Below are 13452 nucleotides of genomic sequence, written 5' to 3'. Positions count from 1 at the left end.
TCTACTCGTGTTACTCTATGAGTGTCATTTTCCTGAAATGCTGTGTAACATGCGTTTCAATAGCGGTTGAACATTAGTGTTTCTGACGAAACATGGATAGCAAAATAAAGGATCTAACCAGATGATAACCAAAAAAAAAAGAAAATTTGCTCATTCATGTCATGCTTCTGGCATGGGGGAAGAAAAATCTGCATAATATAATATATTATGTTTAAAAATTGTATTATAAAAAAAATTTAACATAATGTAATCGACTCGTATAGATACATAATGCGCAACACAATGTATGTTAACTCTACCGGGCGAGAGGGGTTATAGGCAAAGTGCTTTAAGAGAAGTTTATAGGCGAAGTGCTCTGGTCATAGGTATATTGTGAGAGGGCAAGAGGGGATGATGACTGAGGCGGGAAGCATAATTCGCAAATGCACCGCCATTCCGCGATTACACGATTTTTTTCGTAATTTTTTCCACATAGCCAATCACGTTGCTTCAACCTCTACGATAATTTGCGTAACTCTACGATATCTTCTTTTCGTATCGGATTGCCGCAACGCAAACAAGATAAATAATATTTTCACCCACCGCTGTTCCGCGAGACATTCCAAAAATGTGCAATCGCGCTATTTTCAATGCAATATAAACGATTTTATTGTTTAAACCAGTTTCCCAAACTTTTTTGTCCCCCCACCGCCCCCTTCTTCAGAAATGTTTTTTTCCCATCGCAATCTAACCCATAGGATCCAATGTTATACCCGTACCTTCTACAGCCCCCTGGAACATTCCATCGCCCCCGTTGGGAATCAGTGGTTTAAACCAACCAGGGCCACAACTAGATGCCTGGTCACCAGGGGCAAGTGCTCATTTTTGCACCCCTTTGTAATGTAGGAGAGGTTTGAGAATAAAATTTGCGCCCCCCCCCCCCCAGTTGCGGCTTTGAAACCAACAATTTATACACTGAGAGCCCACACTGAAATATTCATATAGCGAAAGGCGGATCACAAAATCTTTACAAATTTATAATAAAATATTTCTCCAATTTATCAATAGCGAATCGACTTAAAATAAACAAAAAAATTATAGTATAAAAAAAATATATGTATATTATGGTGCTCAAGGGCGTAGCGAGGGGGAGGGACTTGGGGGGTCTGGTCCCCCCCCCCCCGAAATGTGAGAAAATGATCAAAAAAAGGGAAAAAAATGGCCAAATCCATTGTTCTGTCACTTTGGCCCCCCCCCCCCCCCCCGAACGAAATTTCTGGCAACAACCCTGGCAGTGCCGCAACTAGTTACTTTTTCAGCCAGGGCAAGAACGCATTTTGGCGCCCACATGTAACATAGAAGCAGTTAAAGGGTGCATTTGGCACCCCCTTCCGTCCGGGGCACAAGATCCACCTGCCCCCCCCCCCATAATTGCTGCCCTTATATTATGCACGTTAATAGTCGTAAACAGCTATAAAATATTTAAAAATCGGAACTTCGGAAAAGAGAAACAGTACTAAAAGATAACTTTTTTTAGGGGCCATAAGTATTGAAGAGGCGAACATTATTGGCCGTAATTTTTCTACATATGCTTGTTATAATATTTAATTATTTTATTATATACTTGTATTTTAAGAGTTGGTAAAATATATTGCATCAGCAAAGAAAACTAAAAGGTTTCAATAATTTTCGGGTGTGTGTGAGGAGTGGAAAAAATATATACAACTTCTACGATCTAGATTCGAACCTTGGTCTAGTCTGATACATCATCACCTACACAAATTCATCTGGCGGAAAGGTACTAAAACTGTTTACTACTACTAAGAGCATATACTTTTGGTGAAACATTAAAGTAGAAATTTCGCCTTTTTGGAAATGTATTACCACCTTCATCACTTGCTACCATTAACCACTGAATTATTTTTTTTTCCCTTACGCGAATTAAAATAACGTGTGTTTGGCAAACAGCGTGTTAATCTGTCAGAATATATTCCACAGTAATTACATAACTAAGCCACCTTGTTTGACCTAAGGCGACTGTATAAGGATAGCCCTTATATAGTGGCTATCAAAGCGTATTAAATTACTATTATAACCACCAAAGCGTATTATTATTAATACGCTTTGGTGGCTATAGTTTGACCGAAAGAACAAATCTTACGATTTTATAATTATCGTAAGCCAAGAAGAGACGTGATTTGCTGAAATCGTGTAATCGCGGTGCATTTGCGAAATTAGCGGGCGGGAAAACGAGGAAGAGTAGCGTAGACGCCCCATAAATTGGATTGCTAAAGCTTCACCATAAAGTTCACTTTTGTTTATAACAATACAGTATAGGAACTGAACGGTAAGAAAGGATTGGGGTTATATAAACACACAGGCGGAGATAGACTTGGAAGTCTGGGGGGAATGCCCCCCCCCCCCCGGGGCCCGGGAGAGTTCTAATAATTTTTTGCTTTTTCACGCTTTAAATTAACTACAGAAGAGGCCGTGATGCCCACAAAAGATCCCAGCCTAGGGGCCCCGCTCCAGGATGTGGGGCCATGCTGGGGCGGGGGGCGATGATGTCAATTCATATATACATTAGATCAGTCAACTTCATCTTTGATGCTGGGGGGGGGGGCAATGCCCCCCTCACGCCCCCCGTATCTCCGCCCATGGATGAACAGTAAAAGTTTGTAGACCATTTCAAAAAGGAAAAAAATAGGTTATATTCACTGACCTCCCAGTATCCTTCAAAAAATCGGTAAAGGGTTAAATTTCTTTATCACGGAACTACACTGAGCGTAAGCCAGAACAGTATATTTATACCCAAGATCGGCCAACACCGGCTTATAGCAGCTCTATCATTGCTGGTGTTGGGCCAGCTCGGGTAGATGTTGATCACTTCATGAGCATGGTTAAGTAAATAAAGTTTGGCTCACTATTGTGGTGTGACATGGGTTAGTCTATCTAGAGAATTTGGTTTTCCAATTTCATGGAGGGACAAAATAAAAAAACCCTGTTCTTCTCTGCTTTCCCCCCCCCCCACAAAAGTATTCCTACAAACAGCAACAAATCTAAAGTTATGGTATCATAAAAAAAAAATCCCTCTTTCAATTACAAAGCTTGACATACTTGTGAAAATGCTCAACGCGAAAAACAGATAATTATAGGCCTATATATATATCAAAACTTTCCAGCATGTATCTTTGTTACTAATTGGAAGTTCAAAGCCATTTCGCAAGGTGGGCATCATTACAGTAGTATAAAAAGAGTGGATACTCACAACCCCTTGATTCAAATTTTAATTGTTCGAGACTGATAGAGTAGGAAGCATTGTCAAAAAAAGAAAATAAATACAAATGAGAGAATAGCCAGTTTGGTCCAAGTTTAATATTAGAGCATATAATCCCTTCACATCACAATAACGAATAAAGTACACAACAATTAAGTACAAACAGTTGATAATTCGTATCGGCAGATATTTACAAGCAAATTTTTACTATTCACATATGTACAAAGAAGCTCACCAAAATTACATTATTAAATAAATAAAGCATCCATATTATTCTTTTATATTCGGAAACTTACTTGAACATTCATGAACTTATGACACACAACACAGTCACACATTTTTAAATTTACAAGAGAAAAAAAATTTCCTATACTCTTTACAATTAATAATAATTTTTTTTTTCTTCCTCGAGAATGTTCTGTTGGTGTCCAGCACTATAAATCTTGAAAAGTGCGCTGATTGTCCATTCGACTGTTTGTGGATATATGATATATATATATATATTTAATTCATTCAATATAATTTACAGATTTCCTCTCTGCAAACACTCATTATAAATAATGACGTTTAAATTCCACAGTTCATAATATTGTATCAGTAGATAATATTTATACCCTGAAGTATAGGAAATATTATATACCCTGCATTGTTTTTAGTTACATGCACTTTAGAAAATCACATTTCTTTATGGATAATTTCGAACAAATTTTCCAAAAAAATCAATTAAGTGGGAAAGTAGAAAAAAAAAGTGTATTAAACAGATTTCTTTCCCATTCACACATATAGATATATCTGATATCAATAACTCATTTCATTCCACAAATGTATAGAGAATAATAGGAATATTAGTTTTTCCCTTCTTGAATATTATATTGCACTATATAATTTCACGCTCTTAGGAAAAATAAAACCATAAAATATTTATTTGATAATATTTCTGATAGTCAATTTTCTGAATCCCTGTATGAAATCCGAATACATAATCTGCTGGTGGTCAAAATTGTGTAATTTTTTCATCTGTGGCCATTAGAGGGCTAGGTTCCTCGAAAACTTTACTGTGAATGTCTAGATTTGTGTTTGCGAAAAAAAGACCATGGTATTGCGAAATTTTTTGATTAAATGGGTGTCACTAGTGACATTGTATTTAGAGCTCCATGGTCATTTCAGATTTTAATACACTCCCATTATTTGAGAATCTATGGAGCACTTTCTCAGAATATATAGGCTAAATAAAAATGCAAATACCACAACAGCCAATGAGATGGTTGAATAGAAAATAATGTGTGTGTGTTGGTAGGAATTCAAATCAGATTGCTGTTAGCTGTGTCAATGTCAGCAGTTGAATGAAGCGGAGAAAATCTCTGGAATGAATATTACTATTCATCACGGAAAGTCAACATGTGGACAGGGCCGTCTTAAAAGCATCATGGGGTCACCGGGCAAAGTGATTTTTCTGATGCCTTCACACGGCTACAATCTCTCTAGATCTCATTTTTATGTGGCTGCTCTTGAGGCCCACGGGTCGTGCCTGAGTGGCAGGGCCACAACTAGGAGAGGAGCAGGTGGGTCTGGTGCCCTGGGCGCTGAACCAGAAGGGGGGAGCAGAATTCACCCTTTAACAGCTACATTACAAGGCGCCAAAATGCCGGCTTGCTCCGGATGGCAAAGTATCTAGTTGTGGCCATGAAAAAGTTCTGAGTGAGCCCATGCATTAAGATGGCTTTGAATGTGGAATGTGTCCTAACAGTGGCAGAAAATAATATTAAGTTGTGTTGAAAAATTTCCATGCACACATCTTCTAGTAATAGTATATAAATCTTCGAGGTTTTGGTTGTAAATGAAGACATTTTGTGATGTCAATATAGTTTACTCAGTTGTTTGCTCAATCAACTAGTTTCAAGCCCTTAGAATAAATCAGTGATGGTATTGGAAATCCGAAAAAATAGCTTTAAAAAACTTTTCAAAGAAAAAATTTGTTAAATTTTTATAATTTATATGACATTTACCAGGACATTGGGAGATTTCAAAATTTAAGACAGTGCCAGTCAACATGGGATGCTGCTTCCTTGTCAATCCTAAATGAGAGCAATGGTGTTTTTATTATTGCTCTCATTAGTGGCACAAACATAACACTTTATGCTTGAGAGTAGCACATGTAGAAATCTGTAGTCTGATGTAGATTTGTAGTCTGTGTAGGCTAGGATAAGGTTAACCACCACTACTATACGTATGCATTTCATTTATCTATAGAAAACTAGAATATGGATTTTTGTCACATTCATAAATATCTGGTTATTTATTCATTTAAGTTCTGGTTATTCAAGTAATAGAAATCTGCATTTTCTGATTGAAAATTTATCATCAATAAATGACTCCACATTTGAGAGCAATGTGGCATAAAATTATACAGTATTTCATATATTGACTTGAAAATTTCCAATTCTGACCTCATAAAGTTATTCTTATAATCAAGTTAATGACATTTATCAGAAGATAAATAAATATGGATTATAATTTAAAAAATCAGTATTTTGTTTTCATATGTAATGTGATCATTGAAAAAAAAAATCAATCATTAACAATTGAAAAATAATAAACAGACATTACATAGAAAATATTGCAATAATTCCTAAAAAAATGAACAGCAAAAACATATTTGATCACAGCTTTCAAAGCTTAATTCATATATATATATATATAAACATTATTTACAGACAAAAAATAATTACATGAAATCCATTGGAAAAAAATGTGCATTTTCTACATTCTGCACAGTATCACTGAGACCAGCAAGCGATAAATTAATACTATCAAAAAGTAGAGTCCAATCAACAATTTTGACAGTATAATAACAATATGCAAAGAACAGAAATATATGCATCACAATGATTTTTAAATGTACAATAAAGTGGCTGAGACGACTTCTCACTTGGCAGTTTTTCTTTATATATATTTAAATTTCATCTATAAAGTTCATACCCTGCTTTGCACAGATGTTTCACTGCTGTTTAGTCTCCCTGTTTCTACACATACAGCTCTCCCCCCCCCCCCATCTTCCTTATATTTATATATATACACACATGTTACATATGTATGACGTACTGTTCATGCACTGCATCAGTGAGCATAAAACACACACATAATGAAGGTGGCAGTAACTTATAACTGGACGAATTTTGGCTGCAAGATATTTTCTTTTTTAAATAACTAACAGGATTGAATGTGTCGGAACAATAATTTTTGCTGAGAAATGAGCACTCTAGTTTTTCTCACATATTCATCCTGGATGTCGATAATAATTCCGGGAAGGTTTTGTGACACATCTCAAACCATGCATGGTGGTGGTGGTTATTATTATTATTAGTAAACACTTGCTATAGTGATGGAAAATACATGAGCAATTTTCAGGTGAAAACTGTTCTCTTGTGGCGAGACACATTTCAGTAGTGTTTTATACCTGTGAACAAAAAATTTAACATCATTAGTTGCTCAATTTTAGAATGTATATATATCGTAGATAACAATGAAAACAATTTAAGGAAAGCTACATATCTTTGATCACTTACATTTGGTTTAATTTTGATAAATGACAGATGAGAATGAGGTATGCACAGAAACCTTCAGTGACAAACATGCAGTGATTAAGGCAGTCAAAACTGTTCAACTGTAGTATTCTGTACAAAAGCAATCACAGATAAGCTATTGGTGACGACGTGGCATATCATTTCCTATATAAGAAAAAAGAGAGTAAAAATAAGAACCAATCAACAAAAGGAATCATTTTCACATGAACATGAAAAATTCCTCTCATTTTTCCATATTCTAGTAAGTTCAAAAGCAAAATACAGTACTGAAACAAATGAAACAAACACAATGAAACAAATGTTCTGTGCAACACTGGTTAATTTATTTATAATGATCTGATCACTAAGGCTCGATCTGTTGGGCATTATCAATTTTAGAAACAATGACATCATAAAATTAAAATTGACATAATAAGGCCACACATAATACACATGTACGAACACTTTTCGACATGCACCAATTTGTTAGAAATTCCCCAGAAGAATGTTTATGGGGTGCATGTACAATGTAGTGGTTTCAATGAAAGCCAAACAGCAAGTACCCAAAATGAACGCATTCATTAAAAGTAGCTCACTTTTTGAGCGGTACATATTGCAGGGCTAATGGAGGTTAATTGAAATGTCCATTTAAATAATATAAACTTCTGTGCATAGACATGCAATGTTTTCCTCCTCTATGGGCTCAAAAAAAATGGTGGATTACTGAATAGGCCAGACAAGCTCATTGCCACATAAGAGTATTGTAATTCATGTTGCAAGTAAAAAAGATTATAACTCTCTAAAGCAGAGGTCTTCAACCTGTTTCTAGTCACGAGCACTGTTTGTACCCATCACCAAAAGAAGAGCACCCTTATGGTAAGTTTGACATGTATGAAATCAGGATGATTTCAATCCTTGAATGCAATTTGTACAAGGTGTTTAATTGGAACGTTGATCAAGTGCACGCAAGCACTTTGGGTGCTTCAGGGAGCGCCATGGTGCTCGTGAGCAACTGGTTGAATATGCCTGCTCTAAAGCCACAGTTTCCACTTTTTGACTCGCAGAGCTTTTTTTAGAACCAATATATGGCCTGTCTCTATGGTAGAGCACTTTGGGACATTTATTACTTATTCAGTTCACTAAATTTGTTGCTTTATTTCATTTCCCTGGAGCAGCCGCAGAATCCCTGGAAGTGCATATAGAGTCCTTAGGGCTCTGTGAAGCATATGCTGGGAACCACAGCTCTGAAAATTCTCCAACTTACATGAATATATCTGACTGACTAATAGGAAATTTTAGATTGATTCAGTACTACTTGGGGACGTGGAAGTGAAAGCTTCAAGTTGAAACCTAAAGTGACTGTCAGAATGCACTACTTATCAAAGCCATTGAAAAAGATTGTTTGTAAAGGAAGGGAGAGGGTACTGAGGTAATATCAAGGTAATCTTGATTATATGAGTTTATAAAAGTAAATCATTTTCTCCAAATCTAAAGGGGCAGGGGTAGTTCCTAGATTGTTCCCTCTCTGAGTACAGACTTGCTGTGTATCATACTGCAATTGTTTTGTAAGCACATTCTCATGAAATGCTCATTGATTTTCACTTTAGCAACCTGGGAATAGACTGATTCCTAGTATTTGATATATAAAAGTTTGCTTTTAAACATGTTACTGTCTCAATACCAGTAACGTTTCGGAATGAATTAAATTTATAAATCGAAGAAAATACCACATATACTATGAAATTTTGTAATCACTTCAATTGTCTGGGTGTATTGGTGTCAAATTTGTAGGTGCTCACAGTAATTTGTAGCAAGGGTTTAAGGACCCCCAGAATTGATTCATAAATCAAAATTTTCTGCATAAATTTCAAGAACAACACCCACAGGCTTGAAACAGGGCAGTCTTAAGAGTATCGTGGGCCAAGTGATTTTTCTGAGGCCCTATCTGGCAAATTCTTGGAAAAGTTTAATTTTCCAATACTTCTGACTTTCCTGAGGTGCCCGTATGTTAAGACAGAACTGGTTTGAAACACTGCCAATGCCCCTCTCTGGGTAAAATGTCAAAGACGATAGCTCATTTTTATCTGAAGATGCTGTGTGCACACATAACTTACTATTTTCAAGTCTCTTCACTGGCGATGAGCTTGAACCACTAAGAATGCCAGAACGCACAAGTGACAGATATTTATCAAATCGTATTCCTTATGAATTGTATTGAAATTTCAAAAGCAGTACAATGCAAAGACATTATATACCAAATCCATTAATCTTAATTACTTATTAATAAATCAAACAAATAAATTAGCATGAAACCAGCAGCTGAGAAATAAATTTACATGAGAATATATAACTTACATTTCCGGAACACTATATTGGTTGGATCATCAGCCAGCTGAGGATACTTTTCTACATCATGGATATGATTTCCAATATAGCCTGTTACCATTCCCTTCATGAATAAGTCTTCCTTTTCTGCTTTAGTCCAGTCTCTGCTTCCTCTGTGACCTTTCTGCACGAGAAACACCTCTCTCTGCCATGCTTCTTTCACTGCTTTCTGCTTCATGACATCCAAAAGTCGTTTCTTCTCCTCATCAGCACTACCACCATATTTAACGTTCAGCAGCAAGGCAGGGCTGACGATTTTCAAGTCCACGTGATCATCCCCTGCTTGCATTGTGACATTGAACATAGTGCCCAGCCTCTGAAGTTGGTTCCAATCATCTTCAACTCTTTTGCGGTCCGGCTGAACAAGGTAGAATGAATCCTGCCCATGAGCAGAGAATCTGAGCCCTACATCGACTGTATCATTCAGTACCATCGTCATGACATCACGTAAAATGGGACTAGCATCAGATAGGACATGTATATATGCCCGTCCATTGCTTCGAGACATCAGCAAACCATCACCTAGAACTGATGGAAGGTTGGCAATGTGTGGTCGCAAACGACTGCCAGATATATGACCACGGATTTCGGTTCTTGGCACAGTGCTCAATCGAGAGAATTCATTCAGTACAACATTAGTTGCGCAACTCAATCCAGAAATGACAGGTAAGTGATTTTTGAAAGGAAACTGTGTGTGAGGACCAGAATATAATTTTGGCCATGATTCTCCACCATATATGTGGAAACCAAATGCCTCAATCCAGTTAGGCAGCTCTGAAAAAGCAAACAAATATATTTATTTAAAATGCGGTTCCAAACATACAAATTTCAAACAGCTATTGAAATAAAATTTTCAAAATATTTTTGAGCCCTCTGAATATTTCCTTATAACTAGGCCACTATCCACTAGAGATGTTGTCACAGCTGTACTTTTCCACGCTCCCAGTTTATAGATGGGAAAGACATTTAAAAGAATAGTTTTTGTTTGGGACCAGAATATTAGTTTGTGTAAAAACATGCAGGTCACAAAATTACAGCAGAATTGCAGTAGCTCACTACAGAGCCATTCAAAACATCGATTTCAGGGGTGTTTACATGTGTGCACTACGTGTTGTCCTTGAGTGATTTGTTGAAATTTCCCCATCCATGTGTATGGCTGTCACAAAACATTTCATTGGGAGCCAAGTAATGGGCACTAGACAAACGCCAAACTTGGGGACCTACTGAGGTTGTATTAATCAAAAGGTGCTTGCATTGCTATTCTTTGATTTTCTATAGCCAAATGCCACAGTCAGAACCGGGTTGAGTGTGGGGAGGGGGAAAGAAGAGAAGGAAAAAAGGAAAGCAAAAGCACTGCCAATTGGCAAAGTAAAATCACAGCAAGCAGAAGAAAAAGCAAGTAAGCCTATGTAGACACTTTTTGGGTTTTATGGGAAAAACAATGAATATGTACAGGGACGCCGGAACATATATGGTAATGTTGCTAAAGCTACACTAATCATTTGAATGGTATTGCTCACCAACACGAATCATCATTCAAATATAGCTCGTCCCCCCCCCCCCCAGTTCAGGTGATGGGAGATTTACCAAAAACGAGACATTTTTGTTGAATGTATGGAGTATGGTCTGGTCTTCATACATATCCAAGTCAACATTATGTTCATTACTTGAGCAAGACCAAATATTTTTGACTTTCGGCGTCCCTGAATATGTATATGCTTTCACATTAAAAAAAAATCTCCAAAACTTTCCCCGATGAAACAAATAATGTCTAAAATCATGGTATGTTTTTATCAACAATTATCTTTTTTATTAGAGGTACTCACCATTAAATGTGTTTTCTGTATCTGGTACATTGATGGGATTATTGCCATGAAACCGGTAAAGATGAATCTTGTAGGGTTTAGATATGAATTTTCTAACATCTTCCCAATTCGGTGTTAGCCATTGACAACCACTTGGATCATATGCACGTCCATCATAAAACAATAGCCTGGTATAAGAGTCCCGTAGTCCTTGCCTGAAATCCATGAATAACATGAAACTCGGATTAGAGTCAAAGATGAGTTTCCCGAATGGAGATCTCTTCATCTCTTTAACAATCTTTCCTTCAGATGTGAACACAATCAACGGTGATCCCAGATGGTCAGTTGCCACAAAATATTTGTTTGAAGAGGTGTCCTCCATGTACATCAAATGATCATTTGTATCATATGTCATGGAAAATGTCACTTTGTTCTGTGTGGTATGAATATGTGTTACTTGTTTGGTGTTTCTAGGATTAGCATAGAAGAACTGAGTAATATTTCCTGTATGGTCTTTCCAGGCTACCAGTCTGTCCATAGCATCATAGTAATAATTTATTTCATATAATCCAGCATGCACGGCATGAATCATTTGTGACTTCGCATTGAAAGTGAATTTTTCTTGTCCTCGTTGTACCAGAAAACCTCTCCTGTCCATTTCATACAATTCCAGATCATTGTAACCAATCAATCTGTCTCCATCATCATACCTCAACGTCACTTGCCTGTCATCTTCCAAGAAGCTTTTCATATTGCCGTTGATATCGTATAAGAATCTATACATCCTTGGTCCAGCAACTTCTCCTAGAAATCCATCTGGTGTATAAGTGCAGTTATTCACTTCAAGACCAATATCATGACCCATTTTTGTAAGTAACTGCCTGACCCTTCCTCGATTATCATACCTGATGTTCAAAGAAAAAACTTCTCGGTTCCACAAACTTATTGCAAGCAATGCTATTCTGCCATAGAGATCATGAGCTATCGTCTTTGAAAAGTGTCTTTGTTCATCTTGAATGAAAACATTGTTCATCTTTGGTCTATGAATGAGGAATTGCTGGACTTGTTCAAGAGATCCAGTTAAAATACTATGTCTGTACCGAGTGTCACTGGTGGTTTTCCCGCCTATTTCAGCTTCAACCACAGTCATTGGTCCTTCATACTGATAAGTGAACTTCCCATTACTAAGACCACTGCGACTGCTAACGCGAAGGCGTTCTTCTTGGACAAGGACACCCTGGTAACGAAGATCTGCACGGAGTTCCAGACCAAGAGTTGTTTTCGTCCATGACTTAACCAAATCTTTCTGTTCAATATATTGGAAATCTGTCCGTTCAGGTCCACAGAAGACTGTCTGTAACTGACCGTTTCCATTGTATAGGTACACAACTCTCCCACTGTTTTCTGGATAAATTTTAGCTAGAAGTTGTCCGTTGTCACCATAGTGTAATGCATATGGAAACCGTACACCTGGACTTAGATACAGAAGTTTGTAGAATCCTAAGGATGTCTGCATGGCTATTTCATGTTTATGCCCATTTGGAGTTACAATAGCTTGAAGTCCTTCAGCAGAATCATATTGTAAAAGATACCGGCTACCACTTGGTACAATAACTTCACTCGGCTGAAAGAGAAGAAGAAAAAAAAAAGACAGTGAATAAATGAATGAGCAATGAATGAATAAATGGATGAATCAATTATGATGAACAATTATAAATTTACACAGGGATTCAATGAAACCTCAATAACTCGACACCCCAAGAGTGTCAATAAACATGTCGACTTAAACTGATAAGTAAGCGAGTATTCGTTTGTTCTCACCCTCACAATTTAATATCATTTGTTTGTGAATATACTTGTATATAGCTGAACAATTTTATTTCATCATCTATACATTAACAAAAAAAAAATTCTGTAATTTTTTAATGTAAATTTTCTGAATAATCGTGAATTAGGAGTGAAGAAAGCATAACATGTTACAATATCCTTGGGCAGTGCAATTATCCAAAATTAGGAAATTTCCCTCTTGTCACTCAAAAATTTTGATTTTGCTCACTGAACCACCTCTCACTCAAAAATTTTAGATATCATTCACACCTGCTTGTGACTTGTAGTATACAGGTCGAGTTTTCACGTTTCAAACAGTGGGAAGTGATCCTATTTCCAGATATGAGGTAGAATTTCCATAAAAATACAAAAAAAAAAAAAAAAAAAGAAAAAAAAAAAAGAAACAAAGAAATGTTTAAATCAACGAGAGCAATGTTGGAGTGAATTATGGATTTAGCTAAAGTCATAGGAAATATAAAAAAATTTATAGTGATATTAATATCTTATATTAATATCATATATTATATTAATATAAAATACAAATTGTAATCGATGTAAGCAAGGTTAGCCATCTTGTGTCAAATAAAACAGGTTTTCCTCTTTGAATCAAGTATTG

General features: G+C 36.5%; 1 protein-coding gene across 5 annotated transcripts in view; it reads right to left on the bottom strand.

Moving 5' to 3' along the window:
- Positions 1-3332: 3332 nt before the first annotated feature.
- LOC149064673 (teneurin-m-like) overlaps positions 3333-13452 on the bottom strand; it is a 391606-nt gene continuing 381486 nt past the window's right edge. For all 5 annotated transcript variants that reach the window (XM_089255506.1, XM_089255505.1, XM_089255507.1 and 2 more), the window contains 4 exons: positions 11031-12633; positions 9175-9978; positions 6823-6984; positions 3333-6713 (listed from right to left, as the gene is read on the bottom strand). In XM_089255506.1, the coding sequence (XP_089111632.1) occupies positions 6983-6984; positions 9175-9978; positions 11031-12633 (2409 nt within the window). In that variant the 3' untranslated portion in view covers positions 3333-6713; positions 6823-6982. The remainder of the gene's footprint in view (positions 6714-6822; positions 6985-9174; positions 9979-11030; positions 12634-13452) is intronic.

This window comes from Pholcus phalangioides, unplaced genomic scaffold (genome assembly GCF_987345545.1).
Source record: "Pholcus phalangioides strain wild (caught in Gottingen) unplaced genomic scaffold, Ppha-v1.0 ptg000042l_1, whole genome shotgun sequence".
In the NCBI taxonomy this organism is placed as follows: Eukaryota; Metazoa; Arthropoda; class Arachnida; order Araneae; family Pholcidae; genus Pholcus; species Pholcus phalangioides.
The sequence above is the reverse complement of the archived record's forward strand: the minus strand, read 5'-3'. Positions and strand labels throughout refer to the sequence as shown.